At 40.4% G+C, this 22,257-nt stretch overlaps 10 protein-coding genes across 10 annotated transcripts; 8 read left to right on the forward strand and 2 right to left on the reverse strand.

Moving 5' to 3' along the window:
- Positions 1–436: 436 nt before the first annotated feature.
- Positions 437–3,030, forward strand: IL334_005586 (uncharacterized protein; the record flags this gene model as incomplete). The annotated part of the gene is made up of 5 exons (XM_062937297.1): positions 437–596; positions 752–996; positions 1,145–1,217; positions 1,305–1,672; positions 1,768–3,030. 5 exons carry the CDS (start codon positions 437–439, stop codon positions 3,028–3,030), a joined length of 2,109 nt encoding a protein of 702 aa, XP_062793348.1.
- Positions 3,031–3,236: 206 nt separating this feature from the next.
- IL334_005587 (uncharacterized protein) lies at positions 3,237–4,458 on the reverse strand (the record flags this gene model as incomplete). The annotated part of the gene is made up of 3 exons (XM_062937298.1): positions 3,237–3,332; positions 3,428–3,960; positions 4,065–4,458. 3 exons carry the CDS (start codon positions 4,456–4,458, stop codon positions 3,237–3,239), a joined length of 1,023 nt encoding a protein of 340 aa, XP_062793349.1.
- A 368-nt stretch (positions 4,459–4,826) lies between these two features.
- On the forward strand, positions 4,827–5,880 carry IL334_005588 (peptidyl-prolyl cis-trans isomerase B; the record flags this gene model as incomplete). The annotated part of the gene is made up of 7 exons (XM_062937299.1): positions 4,827–4,996; positions 5,067–5,186; positions 5,258–5,370; positions 5,428–5,465; positions 5,524–5,568; positions 5,638–5,751; positions 5,818–5,880. 7 exons carry the CDS (start codon positions 4,827–4,829, stop codon positions 5,878–5,880), a joined length of 663 nt encoding a protein of 220 aa, XP_062793350.1.
- Positions 5,881–6,025: 145 nt separating this feature from the next.
- IL334_005589 (uncharacterized protein) lies at positions 6,026–6,435 on the forward strand (the record flags this gene model as incomplete). The annotated part of the gene is made up of 2 exons (XM_062937300.1): positions 6,026–6,079; positions 6,148–6,435. The coding sequence occupies 2 exons, from the start codon at positions 6,026–6,028 to the stop codon at positions 6,433–6,435; spliced, it is 342 nt and encodes a 113-aa protein (XP_062793351.1).
- Positions 6,436–7,587: 1,152 nt separating this feature from the next.
- IL334_005590 (uncharacterized protein) lies at positions 7,588–10,612 on the forward strand (the record flags this gene model as incomplete). Its single annotated transcript, XM_062937301.1, has 12 exons — positions 7,588–8,445; positions 8,533–8,731; positions 8,801–9,046; positions 9,120–9,314; positions 9,393–9,461; positions 9,527–9,615; positions 9,670–9,755; positions 9,833–10,057; positions 10,127–10,185; positions 10,257–10,287; positions 10,364–10,401; positions 10,485–10,612. The coding sequence occupies 12 exons, from the start codon at positions 7,588–7,590 to the stop codon at positions 10,610–10,612; spliced, it is 2,223 nt and encodes a 740-aa protein (XP_062793352.1).
- A 627-nt stretch (positions 10,613–11,239) lies between these two features.
- IL334_005591 (uncharacterized protein) lies at positions 11,240–13,127 on the forward strand (the record flags this gene model as incomplete). Its single annotated transcript, XM_062937302.1, has 2 exons — positions 11,240–11,942; positions 12,025–13,127. 2 exons carry the CDS (start codon positions 11,240–11,242, stop codon positions 13,125–13,127), a joined length of 1,806 nt encoding a protein of 601 aa, XP_062793353.1.
- Positions 13,128–13,560: 433 nt separating this feature from the next.
- Positions 13,561–14,889, forward strand: IL334_005592 (uncharacterized protein; the record flags this gene model as incomplete). Its single annotated transcript, XM_062937303.1, has 8 exons — positions 13,561–13,583; positions 13,649–13,675; positions 13,894–14,011; positions 14,091–14,146; positions 14,204–14,468; positions 14,535–14,610; positions 14,657–14,771; positions 14,832–14,889. The coding sequence occupies 8 exons, from the start codon at positions 13,561–13,563 to the stop codon at positions 14,887–14,889; spliced, it is 738 nt and encodes a 245-aa protein (XP_062793354.1).
- A 1,950-nt stretch (positions 14,890–16,839) lies between these two features.
- IL334_005593 (uncharacterized protein) lies at positions 16,840–18,013 on the forward strand (the record flags this gene model as incomplete). The annotated part of the gene is made up of 3 exons (XM_062937304.1): positions 16,840–16,937; positions 17,013–17,104; positions 17,196–18,013. The coding sequence occupies 3 exons, from the start codon at positions 16,840–16,842 to the stop codon at positions 18,011–18,013; spliced, it is 1,008 nt and encodes a 335-aa protein (XP_062793355.1).
- Positions 18,014–18,383: 370 nt separating this feature from the next.
- Positions 18,384–19,365, reverse strand: IL334_005594 (uncharacterized protein; the record flags this gene model as incomplete). The annotated part of the gene is made up of 3 exons (XM_062937305.1): positions 18,384–18,801; positions 18,945–19,101; positions 19,269–19,365. 3 exons carry the CDS (start codon positions 19,363–19,365, stop codon positions 18,384–18,386), a joined length of 672 nt encoding a protein of 223 aa, XP_062793356.1.
- Positions 19,366–20,209: 844 nt separating this feature from the next.
- Positions 20,210–22,110, forward strand: IL334_005595 (uncharacterized protein; the record flags this gene model as incomplete). Its single annotated transcript, XM_062937306.1, has 5 exons — positions 20,210–20,569; positions 20,654–20,910; positions 21,038–21,311; positions 21,466–21,715; positions 21,884–22,110. The coding sequence occupies 5 exons, from the start codon at positions 20,210–20,212 to the stop codon at positions 22,108–22,110; spliced, it is 1,368 nt and encodes a 455-aa protein (XP_062793357.1).
- Between the last annotated feature and the right edge of the window lie 147 nt (positions 22,111–22,257).

The raw sequence follows: 22,257 nt of genomic DNA on the forward strand, positions 1-22,257 counted from the left end.
ACAGCTTTACTTTCGTTGGGCTGAGCTTCAATTGCACTCGGGTTGTCTGCGGCCGTGGTTTTTGAGATAACTTATATATATGAATTTTGGTGGCAAAAATGGAACGAAGGAATAAGAAAAAGAAAGGTTAAATATTGAACTCGAAATTGTTGACAAGATATATCGCAACTTCTTCCCTTTTAGGGTAACCGAACATGCATGTAATATTGTTGATCATTTCACAAAGTCGTTTGATTATATTACCATGATCATATAACTCACATACCTTCGTGATCGATTGCTCATCCTTGATCCATAGAAAGGCTCAACATGCTACCGAGGTTATAGGAACAACCATTAGATTTTCTCGACACATACATCAAAGAGAGGGGGAAGGGAAGGGAATCTCGAATCAAATCAAATTGTATCAAACCGAACCAAACCCTTATTATATAAGATGGGAATGGATGATATAGCACAAATCATACAACAAGGTATAGTAGAACCTGATCCTTATTTGCAATATCAGCCTGCTTTCGCATATACTTTACCTATTCAATTAATGGTCAATGGAATTACTGTAACTCTGTTATGTGTTTTATTGATTCATCTACTATGTGAGTTTGATACAAAGAAAGCCTTTCTCTTCCATCTCACTTCTCAAGGGTCAAAATCCATGACCTTCTCTGCTTCAATTCTCTGCTCCATCTTCATCTACTAATACTATATGATATCACACTAACGTCTTTCCACCATACCTCAACAAATGTAGTTACAACGCAATATCATTATCCACTGGCACCATTGAATTATATCTTGCAATTATCAGCAATCGTCACAGTCTTAATATCTGTTATAATCAAGATAGTAGTTGTATTACAACATACAGCTGATTCAGCAGATGTTTGGCCATATTACCTCGATTATGTCGCCGTTACTATACCTCCTCCAAGTTGGAATACAGGTAAATGCGCTGCTTGGTTTCTGTTGCAAGCTCTCAATAATGGTTTGAGTAATGTGAGTCTGTCACTTCATTATATTGAGGGATATGACCCCTCCATGCGATGGGAGTCCTATTATCAAAACCTCCCGAGGTGTCAAGCAAATGCAATATCCCTTCTTTACCGTGAGATCGTGGTACTGACCTTGGAAAACTGTACTCCAGATCACCCATATCCAGTTCTTAACTATGCTATACCCTTCTCGAACGGAAGCTAGACTGATCATGTTCGTACTTGGTGAGCGATATTTCTCCCTCGTCTATCTTTACTCCCATCTGACAGTGATCCTGTTCCAAACTCATCCTCTCTTTAACACATAAATAGGTCCACTGGCAATCGCTTCTTCCGCACTTGTCTTTTCAGCTTTATCACCTCATCAAACGGTATTAGATATATCAGATGCTATTCGAAACGTGTTTAATTCAACTCTTCTTTTAATCTTTACTATATCTTTGGTAATTTGGGGATTCTTCGTTAACAGGAGACGAGCATGGAGATTTGATGGTGGAACGGCTGTATTCGGTGTAGGATCATTATTCCTAGCTGCCATATCAACGAGCTTCAATTTCGTAGCTGTAGCGGAAGATGGTATCGATTGGTTACAACATTTACTTTTCGCGGCTGTGTTATGGCAGATTTGGCTGGGTTGGTGGTGGTGGGTCGGAAGTGGAATGGGTATAGGTGAAGTTGAAGTGAGTTTATTTTGTAGATCACTTTCAGGACCGCGATAAAGTATCGCGTTTGATAGTGAGGGCTGATTCGATTCCATGATTCTTTCTCTGTTCAGGATATAATGGAACGTGCTGAACGCAAAAAACGTAAAGCTGCCAAAGCAGCTTCTAGATCTCGATTAGCTGCCAAACAAGGTTTAAATGCCAATAACAATAACAACAATCATAATGGAAATCGTACAAGAGCAACATCTTTATCTGGTATAGCGGATAATTTCACTTCTGGAGTAACCTCTATCTTAAAATCGTCCACAAGAGCAGCAAATAATGTCACTTTGACAAGGAGAAATACTACAAACAGAGATAATGATGATCATTTAGCTGAAGAAGGAGCCATTGAATTATCCGACATGCATCGTCGAGCTTCACCAGTCCACGGAATACAAGATAATCAGCAACAACAACAGCATGTTGAATTTGATCAGAATATAGCTGGGACCGGAGAAGAATCAGTCTCGAGAGGAAGAGGTGGTGGTAATGGTGCATCCGCTACATCTGAAACTTCTTCTACATCAGCAACACCATCTCTGCACCGACCTAAAACATTGGGTCAATTATTGTCTTTTCCAACTACTTTACTCGTTGTTTATCTCAGAAATCTAAGGAAAGCTCATGAAGAAGCTGCGAAACAACAAGCTTTACAAAGAGCCGAACGAAGACAAAAAGTGTTTCACGAATCTCCATCAAATGTGAATGATTCACATTTCCACGATCATAGGAATAACCATAATGATAATCATCGCCACAATAATAATAGTACGAACAACGCAAGCAGATTCGAAAGAGGTAAAACAATGGATCCAAGTGGGAATGAAGATATAGGTTGGGGTTTAGGTAAATTTGGGATAAGAGAACATCAAGAATCTGCTAAAAGATTAAAACAAGCTGGAGAAAGGTTAAATCAGAACAGATTATTACCGATCTCGCAACAAGATTCGACACAAGATCAGGAGGATCAACCGATTGCAAGTGGCTCTGGATCTGGCATGGCATCCGGAAGTAGATCACCCAATAGACCGATGGCAGATACTACAACACCAGAGGGAAACCCCGAAAACGAAGTACCACCAATACAACCACAGTCACAACCACAACCACTGCCACAACAAGGTGAAGATGGTGAATGGGAAGATATAGATTCTTCCAATTCTTCTTCGGATGTGAATAGACGTAATGCAAGAAGAGGTAGAATAAGGAGTAATAATAATAATAATCAAAATGACACTTCCATAAATCGACAAACTCCAGGTTCTGGTTCTGGTTGGAGTTGGTGGGGTCCATTGAAAGATTGGAGATTAAATGATAGATCGCAGTTTTAGTTGTTTGTATTTTGTATCAATACGCAATTGTATGTGACGATGAGTCAAGTGATTGTCAGAAAATGCACGATTACATGGACCTTTATCGTCGTCGTTAGGTCATGAACGAAGAGGAAACGTTTCATGACGGAGGAAAATACAACAGTCTATTTGAGTGGGATCATGAAATAGGAGGATATAATACAGGTATCTGGCATGATGGAAGGTCACTTCGATTTTGTCTTTTTTGATTTCGATTTCCCTTCATCTTTCTTGGGGAACATCTTTGCTTGTAAAGCTTCAAAATCAGCATCACTTATTTCCTGTTTGACGATGTCGAGAATTAAAAAGTCAGCAATGTTGCTGACGACGTCGGAATTGGGTCCGGGATCATGCCATGAACTCTTAGAAGACTTACAGGTATCGATTCCTCTTGTACCTTTGTGCCTTTTTTACCTTTCTTGGATTTGCGTTCATCTTCTATTTTCGTATATTTATCTTCCAAAGCTTGAAAATCACTTTGTCTATCTCTTTGTCTTTTCAATATCAACGCTGCCAATCCATCTCCATTGCCATCCCCATCTCCACCCTTTCCTTTACCACTTTTCTCATTGGATTGGGAAGTAGAATTAGATTGCCGATTACCTTTTTCACCCGAACCATAAAATTCATCCCATACACCTAATTCTTTAGCAGCCTTTTCAGCTTCCCTAGCTGATTTTTCACCTGATTTACGTCTTTTCTCTTTCGCTTTCAAATCAGTCGATGTTTTTTCCCATTTCACCGTCGATCCTATTTCTTTCGAGCTGGAAGATATTAGATCGTTTATCAAATTTATAAATCTATCTTCATCATTATAAGTTGAATGGGGTATATAAGATAATATATCGGGTAAAGATCCTTTGGTGGATTTGTATGCTGATATGATATCGTTCTTCTCCTCCTCGGATCCTGTATCAGCAATGGGAGATTCCAATGGCAATGTCAGTCTTGTTTCGTCTTGCAGGTCCTACCAGAGGGATTTTATTTTCCCCCTATACAAAGTGAAAACTCACCTTGATATCGTTCCTTATCTTCGTCAAGTAATTTCCTATCAACTCTTTTATATAAACTTTCGAAATAAGCTTCCCAACCCATTTCTTCAACACCATTAAAGTTCTCATCTGTTCTACCTGAATTATCGTATCTCTTCTTTCTGTTCTCATCACTTAAAACAGCATAAGCGAATCCGACTTTCTGGAATCTCAAGGATAGTTCTTCTTTTTCATCTTTGGTTTTTTTGGAATGTTTATCTGGATGATATTGCAACGCTAATCTTCTATATGATTTTCTGATCTCTTCTGGAGTAGCTGAAGGTGTCAAGTTGAGCGCTTTGTAAAGTATCGTTTGGGGCGAAGAGGAATCAATGGATTCTGGGAAGAAATTGTGAATGGGATCAGAATCGTCCATCTTGCTTTCGTTATGGGTCTGTTTCCTTTGTATGATCTGGGTTTCACTGTAATGCCGTAGGAAGGAATGAATGCGACAATGATGAGGAAGATGAAATCTCATGAAATGATGAACATTACTTTTCTTTCGTTTCGAGGCCATGTAAATTCGTAAAATCAAAGAAATGCAACGCGTCGCGTGTTAGACGATAAAAACTGCCACTTTCGGTAAGATCTCTCTATTTATCTCGGCCTCCCATTTAACATCCCACTCCACGTCTTACACAACCATCCATGCGCCATTTCACCTTTCATCCCATCTTCAAACTGCAATCTCCTTCTGGATTTCCCATTCTCCCCATCCAGACCCTTCTGCAGACCTCCTCAACAATGGCTAGATTGTCCTTCTTACCCATCCTTGCCGCTCTTCTTGTCGCTCTGCTCTTCTTCATCGGAGGCACAGATGCTTCAAAAGGTCCAGTCATCACTCACAAGGTTTACTTTGATGTCGAACATGGAGGTAAACCCCTTGGTAGAATTGTCATGGGCTTATACGGAAAGTGAGTCAGCTTTTAGGAAACGGATGAATAGACCTCAAGCTGATGAAGCTGAATCTCTGGGGCTACTTAGAACTGTTCCTAAGACAGTAGAGAACTTCCGAGCTTTATGTACAGGTCAAACTGCCCAAGGTGAAGAATTAGGATATGGATATGAGGGTTCATCATTCCACCGAATCATCAAGAGCTTCATGTATGTGCGCCCCCATTTTCAACCTTGTTTCCGATCATGGTCACTCTCCTTACTGACGACTTCAAATACAGGATTCAAGGTGGTGATTTCACGAAAGGTGATGGAACCGGTGGAAAATCAATCTACGGTAACAAGTTTGAAGATGAGAACTTTAAATTAAGACATACCGGTCCCGGTGTTCTCTGTGAGCTACTTTACTTCGCATGAGTAATCAACGAAACTGACAAAAGCCCTCGCATAGCAATGGCCAATGCCGGTAGAGATACAAACGGTTCTCAGGTGAGTTGCGCAGCATGTTCCTAACAAACAAGAAACTGACTTTTTATGCATTGCACAGTTCTTCATCTGTACCATCAAAACTTCATGGCTCGATGGAAAGCATGTGAGTGTTGCTCGACCCTACCCTAATTCGGCAATCATGAGCAATTGAACTTACCTCTGTTCTGTTCAGGTCGTCTTCGGCAATGTCATCGAAGGAATGGACGTCGTTTACGCCATGGAAGGAGTCAAGACTGGACGAGGTGATAAGCCAGCCGAAGCAGTAACAATTGCCGCCTCAGGAGAGGTAAGCTGGCCTCTATCCTCGATTTTCACGATATGAAAGCAGCTGACCATATGTCTGATCCGATAGTTACCCATCGAGCATGAGACAGATGAACAAGGCAACCAGGTACCTTTCCGTGTTGAACTCTAAGCGGTAGGCTAGAAGTGTTTGAAAAGAATAAAAAATCTGAAGCTATGCATTCTGCTTTTTTCCCATATATTACAATTATTTCCAAAATCGATTTCGATTCGAACTCACTTATTATCGGTACGATGATCAACCTCTTAACCCATCCATGAACCTCAACACAATACTAAAATACGATCGCATCTCTTCATCTCCCTTGATCGTTGAATAAACATTTCGGTCTGGCACGATGATACCTTCCCTAACTGGACGGATAAATGAATTTTTCAGGTTGCAAACGGAAATGAAGATGAAGAAGATATGATACCTATATTAGATGAAGATAAATCTGAATCAGATAAAGCAGACGTTGAAAGTGGAGAATATGATCTTGATGAACCTGAATTTCTCCAATCTTATCCTACTTTATCCTCACCTTTTAAATATTTCATTTTCTTGAGTTTTTTCGTCGTCTTACCTGTTGGCGCAGGAGTATATTTCTACGGAGGAGGAAAAGAGAAATTTAGAAAGTGGAAATCGAATAAAGGTTATCAAAAAGTTCAAGGTGATAGAGTCTAGTGGTTTAGTTTCTGAGTCTATTTGACGTTTTACAACGATGCTTTATATGCTCATGATGTATTCTATATATTCCTGGTCATGTTTCAGAATGAGTGTGCATCGCCGATTTATGTTTCAGGTGCTGTACCAGAAAGGCTCTGGAAGAACCATCACACGGCGGTGAGATCATCGTGTAACGAGTATTTTAGCCCAGGAGATTTGGATCCCATATTTTCAGACCGAATACAAATACTGATTGATAATCTTTGTTTGATTGGAAGTCCGTGAGATTAGTCATTCATAAAGTCCGGACCGAATCGAATCGGAATCGAAGCTAATCAGGTTTTTGATCTTGATCTAAATCATTTTATAAGCAATACGCGTAGTTACGAGTCAGCACGAAGCAGACATGATCCAAGAATCAAGGGAGAAAGAATCGCATCTCCGCCCGCCGCCGCCGCCGTCGGGTATCTCCTGATAATAAGGTTACGCTGTGAGAATCACACGGCCGGGGATTCGTGGGACGTCATATTATTAGATGAGAATATTACAGCATGCTTATTCAGAATAATCAGTTTGTTACCAATCAAATGAGAAACTATCAGATAAAAACACATGATCCAAGACGACTGCATTCATATATCAAGACCGGCTAGCTCGATCATCTCCCTCTTTCTTCTGGTATACTTGTGGACTCGAAAAAGACGCCTTGGAATCTTCAACCAGCTAAAACACTTGTCATCTATAATTAGACTTTCTCCCCCTACAAGAGGACAGGTTACACATTGCGGCCGTATCTCGGATCTCACATCTCACATCTCAAACCAACCTTTGTATTACCGCTTTAAGCCACTTTAAACTCACAACTCGCAACTCACATCTCACAACAAATACGTCGTTCGTTCAAGAGCTCATCAAAAAATCATCAAAATCATCAATCAAAAAAACAAGGATTCCTCTTGCATCATACATTTCATTTCGTTCATCTGTGTATTTCAGCTGTAGTAAGGATCTTGTGGGGAAAATTCAAGAAAAGAAGAACAGTTGGATTGTCCACTTTGCTGTATCAAAATATCTCCAGCTTGTAAATCATTCGCATAATTCATAATCAATAATCAGTGATATCTACATATTTACTCTATTTTGATCACGTCAAAAGTATCTTTCCCCAGAATGTCTACGAATCCACTTAATCTAGGTGCACCTATATCTTCTGATTCTCATCCATATCCTCATTCGCAACTCCCATCCTCAATCTCGCCCTCAACAACGACGGATTCATCGATCACTCCAGGCGAATCGCTGAATGTTGATGATCATCCGATTAATCCAACTCATCCAGTCCTTCAACATACAAGAACAGCTCCTACTACTTTCCCAATCAATCCATCTGCTCATGAACACACAACCAACGATCCATCGTTACCCATCGTAAACAAACGTGATCGTGATTCTTCTGGATCAGAAAGTCCAACACCAACTTTATCAGGTACAGGTACAGCTGGCGTTGGTGGATTACATGGTCAACCTCAACCTGGATCAAAAGCTTCTCAAGCTCAAGATCAAAATCAAGGTGATTTCAACGAAAAAGATCATCAAGCAGGTACGACCAATGGAGTCACAGGTCCTGCAATAGCGGATCTCGCAGCTAAAGAACTAGGTCTGAATCAATATCAAGGTCATCAAGACAATGTAAAACATCATCATCATCAATCACACAAAACGAATCATGACCCAGCAGATAAACTTGAGAGAACTCATTCTGGTACACAGATTACGCATCATGCTCATGTAGGACCTGGAGGAAACAATCTCAGAGGCGCAGGAATGATTCCTATTCATAGGCAAGAATCAACTCCTCCAGCGGTCAGTCCTTTCGGTGGTGTAGCACCAACAGGAAATGACGCACAAATGGGTCTGAGAGCTGCTAGAAGTAGAGAAGAAGAGGATGATAGAGATCAAGACAGAGAAACAAAAGGTCCAGATCCTTGGTCCGTTCAATTTGAACCTGGAGATAAAGCAAATCCCAAAGTAAGTAATCTTCCTTGATTTCCCCTTTACCTTGATATTTACCCGCTTCCTTCCTACACAAGCTGATAATCTGAAATCCCAAATCAGAATTGGGGTGTATTATACCGATGGGTCTTAACTGGTATTGCCGGTTTATTAGTTCTCAATTCAACTTTTGCATCGTCATCACCATCTGGTATCGTTCAAGACATGGAGGAGTATTTCGGTTTCTCTCAAGAGGTCGCTGTACTCACCATCTCCCTTTTCGTTGCTGGTTATTGTATTGGTCCTATCGTATGGGGTCCATGTAAGTTCATCCTCTTATCAATATCAATACAGGCAAGGAGTGAGAAAAACTAACCTGTATTCATGATAGTATCGGAATCATACGGTAGACGCCCCATCTTCATTCTATCATTTATCGTTTACACCGGAATGCAAGTTGGTTGTGCATTATCAAAGAACACGGCTTCAATCTTGATTTTCAGATTACTTGGTGGTATCTTCGCTTCTGCTCCTCTCACAAATTCTGGTGCTTTACTTGCTGATATCTGGGATGGAGATCATCGTGGTCAAGCGATGAGTATATTCTCTCTTGCTCCCTTTGCAGGACCTTCTATTGGTGGGTAACGATTTGATTGGGTTCTCGTGTGTGTACCTTCGAATACGAATTGACGTTCGTTTCTGTTTCGCAGGTCCTATTGTGGCAGGTGCAATTCAAGTAACAGGTACCAATTGGAGATGGGTATATTGGATCTTGACAATGTTCGCCGGATTCTGTTTGGCAGTCATCGTCATCTTCGTTCCAGAGACTTATGCGCCCAAGATCTTGGCTCAGAAAGCAAAGAAATTGAGAAAGGACACTCAAGAAGAAAGATGGTATGCTCCTCGTAAGTCTACTTCCCTTTTTTGGACAACGCAATGTACTACATTCGGAATTCTGGCTCACACATTCTTTAATCTCATAGTCGAAAAACAGGATCATAGATGGCAAAGCAGATTATATGATATCTTGGCTAAACCTTTCATCATGCTCGGTAAGTAACCTTCGTTATAACCATATCTAAAACCAAAACTGATTCATTTCATGCGTCAAAATCAGCACTTGAACCAATGCTCTTAGCAGTCACTATGTACATGTCTTTCGTATACGGTATTGTATATCTGCTGTTCGAAGCTTACCCATTTGTCGTAAGTCTCCATTCGTAATGAACATGCGCAGTAAGCTGAGTGAGGTTCATCTAGTTTGTCATCAATCATGGATTCAACAATCTTGAAAACGGTTTATGTTTCTTAGGTTTCTTCACAGGTGGTTTCTTAGCTGTTGTATTGTAAGCCGGATTGTTACCATCACAATTCCACATCACATAAAATGCTAATGGATCTAACTTTTCAATGTCCATATCAGCTTTATGACAGTCATTGAACCTAGATATCAAAGACATGCGAAGAAAATGGCTCCAGCACCACCCTCACCTGAGAAAAGATTGGAACTTTGTATCATTTCAGGATGGAGTTTAGTGATTGCCATGTTCTGGTTTGGATGGACTTCTTATTCATCCATTCATTGGATCTCACCTGTCATGGCAGGTGGTTTGTTGGGTGTAGCAGTTTTAGGAATGTTTGTTTCTCTGTGAGTCTATCTTTCGGCCATTTCGAATGAAAGCACGAAATCTAACATCATGGACGTTCGTTCAATTAGCTTCAACTATATCATTGATGTTTATCTCTGGTCAGCTGCAAGCGCTTTATCAGGTACAAGTGAGTGACATCGTCTTTGAAGGACAATTTCAAATTCGTGATGAAGGATTGACTCTTTTGACCCGGTGTAGCCGTCTGTCGATCATTGTTCGGTGCAGCTTTGTGAGTTCATCAAATCACGAGCAAAAGTAAGGACGAGAAGATCGGTGAACTGATGATACCGTCCTTATTGCTATAGCCCCCTATTTGCTACTCAAATGTATCAGAAACTAGGCAGTAAGTATCCTCTAAATCATTTATATGACTCAATGCACGTGTTGTATCGCAGGAGTGTCCTTACTGATTGCGTTCTGTTACAGCTCAATGGGCATCATCCCTCCTTGGGTTCCTCGCTTTGTTGATGGCTCCCATTCCAATCGTGTTGACGATCTACGGACCCAAATTGAGAGCTAAATCGAAATTTTCACCTAACAAGGTCGCTCACTAAACCCAGATGGACAGGTGAACAAGTTGACACTTGGAGTCAAACAATAAGGATAATCTTGGAAAAAAAAGTGAAAAATGGACGGATGATGGATGATAGCCAGTTCAAGAGTCTGGGATGTCCGGGTCAGGGGAATAGGATATTGCACTTTGCTTCATGACAGGTTATTATAATATGCAAAGTTTTTAGTTTAACCACTGTGCAAGTTGAATTCTCTTGGAAAGAATGCATTGTATCACGCCAAAGCCTACGAACGAAATGCCGGAATCAAATTATGAATTATTTGCCACCCAAAAGAAATGATATAATGTTGAATCACACAGGTTGAATAGTCATTGCACTATTATTGCACATCTTTATTCATTCTTCGGCTCGCTGTCTCTGACATCTCATCCTTGCAAGTCAGTCAATCTAGTATTCAGTAACGTTTGGCTTCTGGCCTCGTTCGTTTTCCTCTCTCTTGATTATCTGTGGCTTGCCAGTCTCTTCGACATATCATCTGATATATTCGCTCCTTTAAAGTTTTACATTGCTCATCTATATTGTCAATCTTGATACCTCTGTCAACCTCACCTACTGGACTTACCTCATTAGTCCTCGCTGTTCGATTCTCGCTGATCGTCATCAAACATGTCATTATCCGAACTCGGTTCAGAATATGGTGAATCATTATTTGATCATTCCCCCTCTTCGCCGAGTTCATCAAGTAATGAAATAGTCGAATCAAGACACGGCGGATCAATACCATTTTCACCTGGGTCTCCTGAATCGAGACCTGGCGGCTCAGTACCATCTACACCTCAATCCCCACTACCTTCTTCTTCTTCTCCCGCCATCGGTGTTGAAGAAATAAGACCTAGAAGAAGTCTCGATCATTCGTTCGATGTAGCACAAAGTGATCACAGTGGTATCACACGAATACTAGATGAACGGGGAGCTTCTCGAGATATTTCCAATGTTGATGTCAATGTAAACACCGACCATATTAGCAGCGATGCTGCATCTTCAAGACCATCAAGAAATCCAGTTAGAAGAAATACGATTGTCGAAATTGATGATGACAGTGATGATGATATAGTATTTACTGGTGAAAACATAAATCCAAATCCAGATCCAAATCCAAATCCAAATCCAAATCCAGTACCCAACATAAATCCTTTACCACCTTCTGCTGCTGCTAATCCTGCACTAGCATTGAATCCAAATGCACCGCGTTTCTTGTTAGATAGGAGTCGAAGATTGCCACGATCTGATGAAGATAGAATTGATGCTGAGAGAGATAGAGATAGGGGGGGAAGGCCCTCGCCCGATAGATTTAGAAGAATGATGAACGGTGAGTTGGCTCATATTTTCCACCTATTCCTGAACCCCCTTAACGTCCTTATTCACAACTGACTCGCCCTCTTTCCCTGCAGAAATTGATCAACTCATTGAACGTCGTCGTGAAGCTCATGATGCAATTGTCTTAGATCAAGAAGATGAACGAAGAAGGGTTGTCCTTTCTCCCCCAGCTTCGGCTCAACTACCACCCAGGCCTCGTATCGGATTGGGTGGAGGAGGCTTATATCGTCGTGGCGGCCAACCCCCAGCGGCGGCTGCAGCTGTCGACCCTCGTATCCCAATACCAGGTTCAGCATATGAAGGAAACGATATAGAGAATAATCCGGGTGGCAACAGAAATAGATATATGCTCAATCGATTGATAGGAGCTAGAGATAGACCTGCAAATGGGAATGGAAATTTCGGTTTTCTCAATATGCTAAATGGCGGGGAGGGATTGGAAATACCAGATTTCAACCATATGGCAAGATTAGAAATATTGATCGCGCGTGGTATGGGTCAACCAGGTGCAGGTCCAGGTCTAGGTGCAGGTCCAGTAGGTGGTTTGAGACAAGAAGACGTTCAAAGCATATTATCAAAAGTTGAAACTCCAAAATATCCAAAACCATTTGAAGGTTTTGCGAGTGATTTCGATATGGATATGATAATATCAAAAGAACCTATTGAGTTAGACGATGAAGGGAATATCATCGTTAAAACTTCTCATCAACCAAACACCAATACGAATGGTGGAAATGGTAAAACAAAAACAAAAACAAAAACAAAAACAAAAACACATTTGATATGTTCGAATTGCCCTAATCCATTGTTAGTTTCTTCAGCTTATAGATCACCTGAAGATAGAATTTGGTCATTAAGATGTGGTCACTTAATTGATCAAAAATGTTTATCTATCTTACAAACTCCTAAAACACAACTTCAAATCAGTTCAGTCGAGAAACACGATGACGACAACGACAATAACACCCATAACGAGAATGGAGGAGATCATCATTTCCAACCAAAAAAAAGGAGGCGAACACCGAAGAGAAAAGTTAGAAAAGTGGAAGAAAAGAAGCTTGATGAATATACTTGGTTTTGTCCAGTGGAAGGATGTGAAAAACCACATAAAAGTGTGGATGTAGGTGGCATTTGGATGAATAAAGAAGGTGAAGGTGCATTGGCTGTTTACGCGTGAAAAGTGAAAAACACATGTCATATACGTCCTGTATTGTATATTGTATATTGACGAATAACGACGATGAAACGAAGTAGTGGAAGTAACATCTATTTGTATGTGTATAAGTTTTATGTATGTAGCTTGGTGTATACGATCATGTCATCTACCAATATCCCATATATGTATGTGTATCATCCATCAATCATCAAAAGAAACAGAGGTCCGTGCTCAAATCATTGCTAGTCACGGTGGTGTGAATCGGTTGACTGGATCATCTAGGTTCAAAGGGGTATATGAAAACGAATGTCAGCATCTTCTCTTCTCGTCTTTTCTTTTCTTTTGCTCTTCAATCTCATTCATCTTCCACCTTCATTATTTTGGTATTTCGTCTTCTATATTCCGTTTTCCAAACATTTTTCATTACTTTTTCTTCTTGGGGTCTTGAGCCAAGATGCCGATTGATACAAGGAAAATGTGACTTTATTTGACTTCTGATGAAGCGAGGATTGGAGTGATAGCTGACGTTATCACTTAAATAGCTACCCTCTTTCGGAATACTCTTTCGTGTGAGTAAAATGATTTCAATTCTGTTTCTCCTTCTCCCCCTTCTTCTTCTTTTTCTTCTCACATCTCCTTCTTCTGCTCCTTCTTCTTCTCAATCCCCTTCTTTGCCCGCCCCTTTTCCACCTTCTTCGCAGTGTTGCTTCTTCTTCTCCGCTCCGCCACGTTGTCATAATTGAGTATAAAACGATCGATCAAAATGGGATTAAATCTTCTGTTGTAGCGAACGAGAATCTCAGCCCGAAGAAGATAATTCGGTCAATACTCGACTCCACCGACTTGAAGAACAGTACAGTGAAACCGGTGTGAGAAGATCCGTAGAAGCCATCATGTTGGTGACGGTAAGTTTACATTATCAGTGATACTCCCTGAGAGCTCGCAGTCAGGGAGTATCTGAGAGCTCACAGTCAGCTGCATCAGGTCCACGGATTTCCTCATATCTTGGTATTGCAAGTGGCTAACGCCTTCTACAAGCTGTAGGTCTCGATTCCTGATCCTCGTATTTTTCTATCTTTACTGATGATCTACTTCAGTCCAGGAGGATATCTTGATCCTCTCGAAAGTGACTCAGCTGGTCTCATAACGAAACTGAACGAACAACTTGGTGTTCCATTCACAACTAATCTCACACAAGATAGTAAATTCTCTGAAGCGAAAAGTATCACTGTTCATCCCTTTGGAGGTAAAGAATTCCGCAAAAATGGTGATGGAAACTTATGGGTCAGTCCACCAACTGGTGATTGGAAAGTAGGTGATTTGTTGAGTACTTGGTGGAGACCAAAATATGATAATTTCCTCGTAAGCACCCCTGTTTCACTTCATACAGCGATCAAAGCTAAACTCGTACGTGTCTCCGTCATACAGTACCCATACATTCCTGCTCAGAATGTATACCCTAAGGAATGTAAAAAACTCTATCATGTCGAACTTCCACCCAACAGTAAGTGGCATGTCGGCGAGGACTGTAAGGCGACTAATCTGAACAGAAACATTCGCTGTTCCGGTTAATATGAAACTTCATGCCATTCCGATTTACGAATTCTACGACAACGCTTCCAGGTATGGGCCACAATTCGCTGGAATCCCTTTCATCCTCAGCAGGTAAGTGATACAGTGTAGTCGAATAGGGGGTTTCTTTTTAGGCTGACCATCAATACACAGATACGATATTTTCGAACATTTGACTAAAGGTGTTGAAGAACAGAATGGCAAGGAGTAGTTCAGCATAGGTAATTCATCAGGGGCGTTTATGAAGTGTTCCGTATTCGTTTTGTCTATCACTTGTAGGTCGGTTGTAGCAAGGGATTGAGAGGAGCAGCCTCTGTGATTCGATATATGATCAGTATGCATCCGAGCTGTTTCATGTCGTCACTATTGATATCTAAAAGGGCGGCGTGTATTTCTGAACCTTCGCAGAAGACCATTCTTTGTATGCACTGGAGTCGCCGAGAGGAAAGGCGATGTATCAATTCCGACTCCAAACATGCACTGCCAGCGACATGTCGACTGACTATACATGCATATTTCGGTCTTCAGGCATTGATTGCAAGATTCGGACTTGCACCTAGAGGGTCAATGTTTATAGATTTCAGTCATTGCAGTATTTTGTTGTCTTTTGTATCGGGGCGATTGTGTCGAGTTTAAAAAACCATAACCTAATTAGTCGATTCATGCATGTGTTTGCGGTGCACTAGATCTCAGATGTGTAGTCATGCCTGGTTCACCATACTCGTTCAGAGGAAAAGTTATATAAAGCACGTATTATGGTGAGATGGGATTTGCAGTTGATTGTAAAATGTGAGAAAAAGCAAGTCATATCTACCCAATCTGCTATTTTCTTTCTTGCTGTTGCTGTGGTCACCGCTGCCGGAATTACCGGTATCAAAGCTTTCAAGATGTGATTTACAATCACACTCTGTGAGTCGACTTTATTATTTATTGATCCTTGACATCATGTAAGATTTCGACAACTGACTGAAGGCATGGTACTTGTACCTATATAGTGAGTGTATCTGAGAAAGGTCAGAATGCAAATCAAGAGCACATACGTTTTCACCTGAATGGGAATCAGGTAAATATGAATCTTGCGCTGTTTTGAATGATGAGCACTTTATCAAAACTCTTTCTTAGCATTCAGTATGGAACAACTCAGATTGTAGACCATACTATATTTTACCATATCATACATCTTGTGGAGAGACTCGTGATTCCCATTCTGTCCATATAGACGTTCACGATCAAAGCTCATCTCAGAAGATTAACCATGTATTCAGCTAGTCCACGTGATGAATCTTCAGATTCTAGCGTAGCAAGGGAAACAGCATGTTTAAAAAGAACCCTAGTCTTAATTTGCTACGAGTACATGCATAGTGTTCATACTTGAATATCTTGAGCCTACAAGTCTTCGTCGTCCGTCATGACGATACATATCCAGGATCCAATAATTATTCACTATCCCCCCTTCACCTTGCCGATGACATGCGTAAATTGCTGCATATATACATATATACATATATACATGTCCTTGAGTATACTCTATATACCGTCATCCTTCCTTTCGCAACATTACATCTGCTTCCCTTATCTTCCAGACTCTCAGGCACGCACCACCAAACACCCGCACCGCCACACCTTATTCTTGCTATAGGTTTCATTCAGGGTTCTTCATTCGTCATCATCGTCACTGCGTCGTCACTGTTCCCCCCTGGATCATGTTAGTAGTATTCCCCCGACAATCAAAAAAGATCTTCAGGAAAGGCTATATGAAATGTACGGTGGCGAATACCAAGAAGATACCTTCTCTGATCGGAAATGCTTTGTATGTCATCGTTTGAATAGTCCAGGGAAAAGAAAGACTAGGACTCCCCCCCTTCATCCTTCTCTCTCTTTTCTCTTTGAGACACTCATGACTCTCCCATACCTAGATGATATTTAACCTGCCGCAGTTTAGGGTAAAACATACAGCATGACGTACCAAGGAGGAAAGAAAAAAGTTGGATTCTGTCATGTTCGTTTGGCTTCCGGCCCCACTACCTATGTTTCGAAAATATGTGTATATATAATGAGATGAGATAGAATATGTATGCATTTCTTCACTCTTTTGACATCCAAAATCTACGATCAATCTCATCTTCGCCGCCTTTCACAGCAATAACACCTGTCAATCAAGATGAAGACCACATCAGCCGTTCTCGCCGCCACTGCGCTTGCAGGAAGTGCCTATGCTCAAGCCAACATTGGCTCAATTGCTCAAACCGCTCTTTCCTAGTAAGTTACACCGCCCCTTTGGTGGCGATCATTATTGAACATAAAAGCTAATCGCAAATGTTGTCATTTTTACAGCTTATCACCTACATGTCTTCAAACTGTCATCCAACTTAGTTCCAATGGATCAGCTTTGAACACTTGTTTAGACGGATCATTACTTGAATCAAGTGAGTCTCTATTATATATTTATGCTTATCCAATGCGGCTTTGTTTGGGGGTGGGACGCTGACTTTATTGCCTTTTTTTTTTTTTGGCTAGTTGTTTTGGGTAACGGATCTATCATCGCTCCTGTTGGAAACTATCTCGATGAATTCTGTTCATCTCAACCATGTTCCAACGAAACCCTTACCAACGCTACTCAAACACTTTTAAGTGGATGTGCATCGGACCTTACCAAATTCGGAGTAACGAATCAAACCATCGAATTTGTCGTTGCTCAATACCCATTGGCCAGAGATGTTCTATGTCTTAAAACCACCGATCCATTCGTCGGTAACGGCACTTCATCATCCAACATGACCTCCATGATGAACTCTACATCATCATCAAACTCTACAAACGGAACATTCTGCGCTACATCGTTGCTCACTGAATTCCAATCTTATTTGGGTGAAGATTTAACTATATCAAATATCGCTACCATCGCACTTGGTGGCAATCAAACCGCTTTAGATACAATCAAATCTATTCCTCCAACTGCTTTATGTGATGAATGTGTCTTTGGTGCATTATCACTTGTCGAGGAACAATACCCTCAATTAGGAAACATCACTCTTGGAAACTATACTCTCAACACTTTCTTGACTGGAACATGTAACGCAACCAACGGAACCGAATTCACTTTATCTACAAATGGTACTCTTCCCACAAACGTCACTGAATCAGCTGTAAACTCTACTCTCATCCCAATGAACTTCACAATGCCCCAAACAAACCTTTCTATCCCAACCCAATTCAAGATGAACTCTTCAGCATCTTCAACCGGTGCAGTAGAGAGCGTTTTATCTTCAGTCGTAGCTACCGCTTCAGGATCAGCCGTGACAGCAATGAAGAAGAGATGGATCGGTCAACAATAAATCAGCAATTCGATCAAGGGACAATTCTATACTTTGTGCTGAACGATTAGAACGATCACACACATATACACGATCGAAATATAGACTTTCTAAGTGATTTCTTGTTTGAGATTCCCATTCATTGAAAATGGAAAATAAATGTATCCATAGTTCTTAGCATAAACATAAACAATATAATAGTTGAAATGCATCTTTTGCTTATCTCTTTACAGAATACAAATCGTTTCATTTTCTCTTTTCCGTCAGAGTGTTACTTCATCATCTTCTTCTTCTTGAACAGTTATATCTACTTCAAAGCTACCATGATTTATCACACGATGACTCTGACTCGTCTTTGGCTTCTTGTGGATTATAGGTCCAACGTCTAGCTCTACAAGTGCAATCCATCTTGATCTTGATCAGTATGAACAGCCTGTGTTTGTGATGGTGATTCTCCAGCTGATTCTACATTAGGTATTTGATAAGGTATCGAATTTGAATTAACGCTAGATGAACCACCACCTGAGGTTTGTACTATATCTCTTATTATACTATGTGCATCTCTACCTCCATTCGAATGTCCATTCACTTGTCCTCGTCCGGGATCAGGATTACCATTTGGTATCGGTGTATTTGTAGATCGAGTTGTATTTGTGTTTGTATTTGATGACGATATGTTGGAATTGGAAGTGGAATTGGAAGATTGATCAGAGCCTATTGATAAACCATAATGTTCTAATCTGGCATCTGAACCAAGTTTGTTCATTAATGCAATTTTGATAATGGCTATTCTTTCGATTTGACTTGATCTGCCCAACGTTTTAGTATGAAGACCTGTCAGCCATCATGCTACTTTGTTCAGAAGGAGTGATGAAAACGAGACCAGACCAAGAGAAGTGAAAAGAGTGTAACGAGTAGTAATGAACTCAAAGTATGAGCAAAAAAGACTCACATGGTATCTTCGTTCTCCTTGAAGGCAATCTCAATCTCACCGTCACCATCACCATCGCCATCCCCGTCCCCTCCTTCTCGTTCCGAATCAAGATACGATTTCAATTCCGATTGTGTACGTTGAAGATGCTGTATTGAGTTTTCAAGTCTTTTGATTTCTACGATTATAATGGTTTTTACACAAAGGGAATGAAAATGATTAGTCACATCTATTATGTAAAATAACCTTTATGGGAAAGGAAGGATTTGAATACATTTTGAGGTATCATCGAAAGCGAAAGTGAAAGTGAAGCAAATGAAATGAAATGGAAAATATCCAACTTACCGGTCACTAACGTTTCTATTTCTAATCCCATGGCTTCTTCCAAAGTGAATGGCTGAGTATGTTTAGGAGTGAACCCAATCGGGTTTGGAGCTACCATGTTGTCAAATTGCTTTTGAAGCTTTTGAAGCTAGATTTCGACAGTGTACGGGATATATATACTGAGTGAATCTAAAAGCCCAGGCGTCCCTATGCTATTCGCCATGTAGAACGTAGATGTATGCAACGTCAAGTGTCTGACGATGAGTAAAGGGTATATGGTAAATGTATGAATGGGAGCTCCATTACCGTGAATCGTGGTTATGATCAACAGAGGGTTCGTCGTCATCGTAGTACTCGGCACGCCCTCCACTATTTCAGTCCGCCCCTTGTGAGAATAGTAAACTGCGTGTCTGATTCATGTCAATCAACTCAGCAGTCAGTTTATGCATACAAAGTGCAATGCATGAAAGTGATACTCATACAATAAATACAGAGAGGCCCAATCACCTGTGTAGAGATGCATGATGTATGTAAAATCACCAATTATGTATTCGAAGGCGAAAAGGACATTAAGCCGGAAAAGTCGGTGGGGCCGTGATTGTTGCCGTGTTATACATTTTACAGGAATCGATCGATTGAAATTTGGGAACAAAGATGTTAGTCAACATATGGGTTGTCTATTTTAAACGTCATATACACGACTCGGTCCTTTATCCATCGTTTCATCTTTTTATCTTGCTGATCTCAACGGGTGGCTTTCTACTGAAGCTGATCTACTTGTCTTTCAGCTATTCATATTTTACCTACAGGCTACGCACATCAACCTCCTTAAACCGATCTCAATCCCAATTTCAATTTCAATCTCAGTTTTCCGTCAAACCAAACCAAATCAAATCAAATCAAAGATACTGTCCATCACTTTCATATTCATATTATCAAGCTTGATCTTACGTTGTATGATCATGCCATTACCACCATTACTTTCAGCTAATTTACCTATTTCCACCGGACCTTTTCAAGTTGGATATATACCTATATCACATTCACCCATATCACCTTTTAATCATCCGCAACCGATTCATACGAGATCCGATTCACCTGCACTGAAGATACATGATGTATCGTACAGCGTTTTTTATCCTACGGGCAACACGAAAAGTAAACCAAAAGGTATAAGTTGGGTACCTGAACCTTTCTGGGGCGTGGTAAAAGGTTATGAAAAGTTTTTAGAAGGTAAAACAGGTGGTAGCAGTACCAATCAAAATGGAAGAGGAATGAAATGGTTAGCTGGAACTTTAGGTTATATAGCAGGAAGATTACGTGTAAGCTTTCTTTCCATTGCCACTACTAGATCTCTCTGGAAATCAACGCTCATCTCATCTTATCTTCACTTTGACATCTTTTAGATACCCGTACATCCTTATGCACCGCTCTTAAATCCAACATCCAAATATCCCTTGGTGATATTCTCACACGGTTTAGCGGGTACAAGACATACTTATACTCAGTATTGCGCTGGATTAGCTTCGGAAGGATATGTCGTTTTGGCTTTGGAACATAAAGATGGAAGTGGACCTGCTGTCTGTCTACCTTCAGATGAAGATACAGTAGAAAATGAAAAAGATGGTAAAGTCTTATATTATATAAGACAAAGTGATTTAAAGTGAGTACTGATTCGATTCGTCTTTATTTACATTTTCATACTATGTTCCAACGAAACGCCATGTGCAGCAGAGATCTTGAAAGTTGAACTGATGTTACTTGTTTGCGTTTTTTTTTGCGTTTCATAGATGGCCAACAGGTGAAGATAAATCATTGACTCACTTCAGAACACTTCAACTGGATATTCGTTCAAGAGAAGTATACGAGTCATATCATTCTTTCAAGCGTCTAGTGGAAAATACCGCCACGTCTCCTTCCTCAGAATCATCCAATATCTTACCCGAGACAGGAGAAAAGAGTAAAGATACTGAAAAGAAGAAAGATTGGATTAGAAGTCTGAAAGATAAAGTAAATGTCGAGGATTTGAGATTGACTGGACATAGTTTCGGAGGTGGAACAGTGGTGAGTCACTCGACTTGAAAGATGAATTCGTTCTCGTTCATTCATGGCGTTTTCCTCGAATCCTCATCTCAGTATCTTTGGATAACAAGGTTGCTTGTGAAAGATACATCAGGGAGAGAGTCATGCTAATCAAGCCTTTTTCTACTTTTCACAGTTCCACATTCTTCAAACTCCTTCACCTGATCCTTTACTCCCTTCTTTACCTGTAAAACAAGCTATAGCTTTAGATCCATGGCTTGAACCAATTCCATTACCTTCAAGTTCCACAAAATCTCATCCTGATATGCCACCTTTATTAGTTATTAATTCAGTTGGATTCACAGTTTGGTCTGATCATTTCAAACGGTTATTAGGTATGGTCAAGTCTGCTCAAGGAAATTTATGTACTATCATAGGTGTAGGACGTGAGTGTAACTAAATTCAATTCTCTCATCTTTCATCTCATTTCTCAGTGGTTTAATCCAATTGTTCCCTTACTCTATTCTTATTATACATACACTCGCTAACTTTGAGATACAAAACTGATTGATTGATTGATTTGAATGATTTCTGGAATTCTTATATTCCAATAGACCAATCATTCTCTGATTTCCCACTTCTTGATCCGCGTTCTCACACTTTAGCCAAAACGCTTTTGAATAAGATACACGATTTATCAACCGCTTTCCTCAAGAAAGAATTGAATGAATCGGTGGAATGGCAAGGTAAATCACCCGATCAAGGCAAAATCAAAAAGGAAGATGGCAAAATGCCTGGTATAGATGGAGATATCGTAGTTCATTTATTAGGAAAGGAATAGATGTACCTAGACGCCTTGCAATGTGGTCGTGGTTGTGGATGTGGAGAAGATGTAGATCCAAATCCACAATGACAAACGACAATTTTACTGGTTTGGCTTGATACGTAGAACGTTTTTATATATCGTTGGACCGAAAATTGACTATCT

Source organism: Kwoniella shivajii, chromosome 7 (assembly GCF_035658355.1).
Source record: "Kwoniella shivajii chromosome 7, complete sequence".
Taxonomy (NCBI): domain Eukaryota; kingdom Fungi; phylum Basidiomycota; class Tremellomycetes; order Tremellales; family Cryptococcaceae; genus Kwoniella; species Kwoniella shivajii.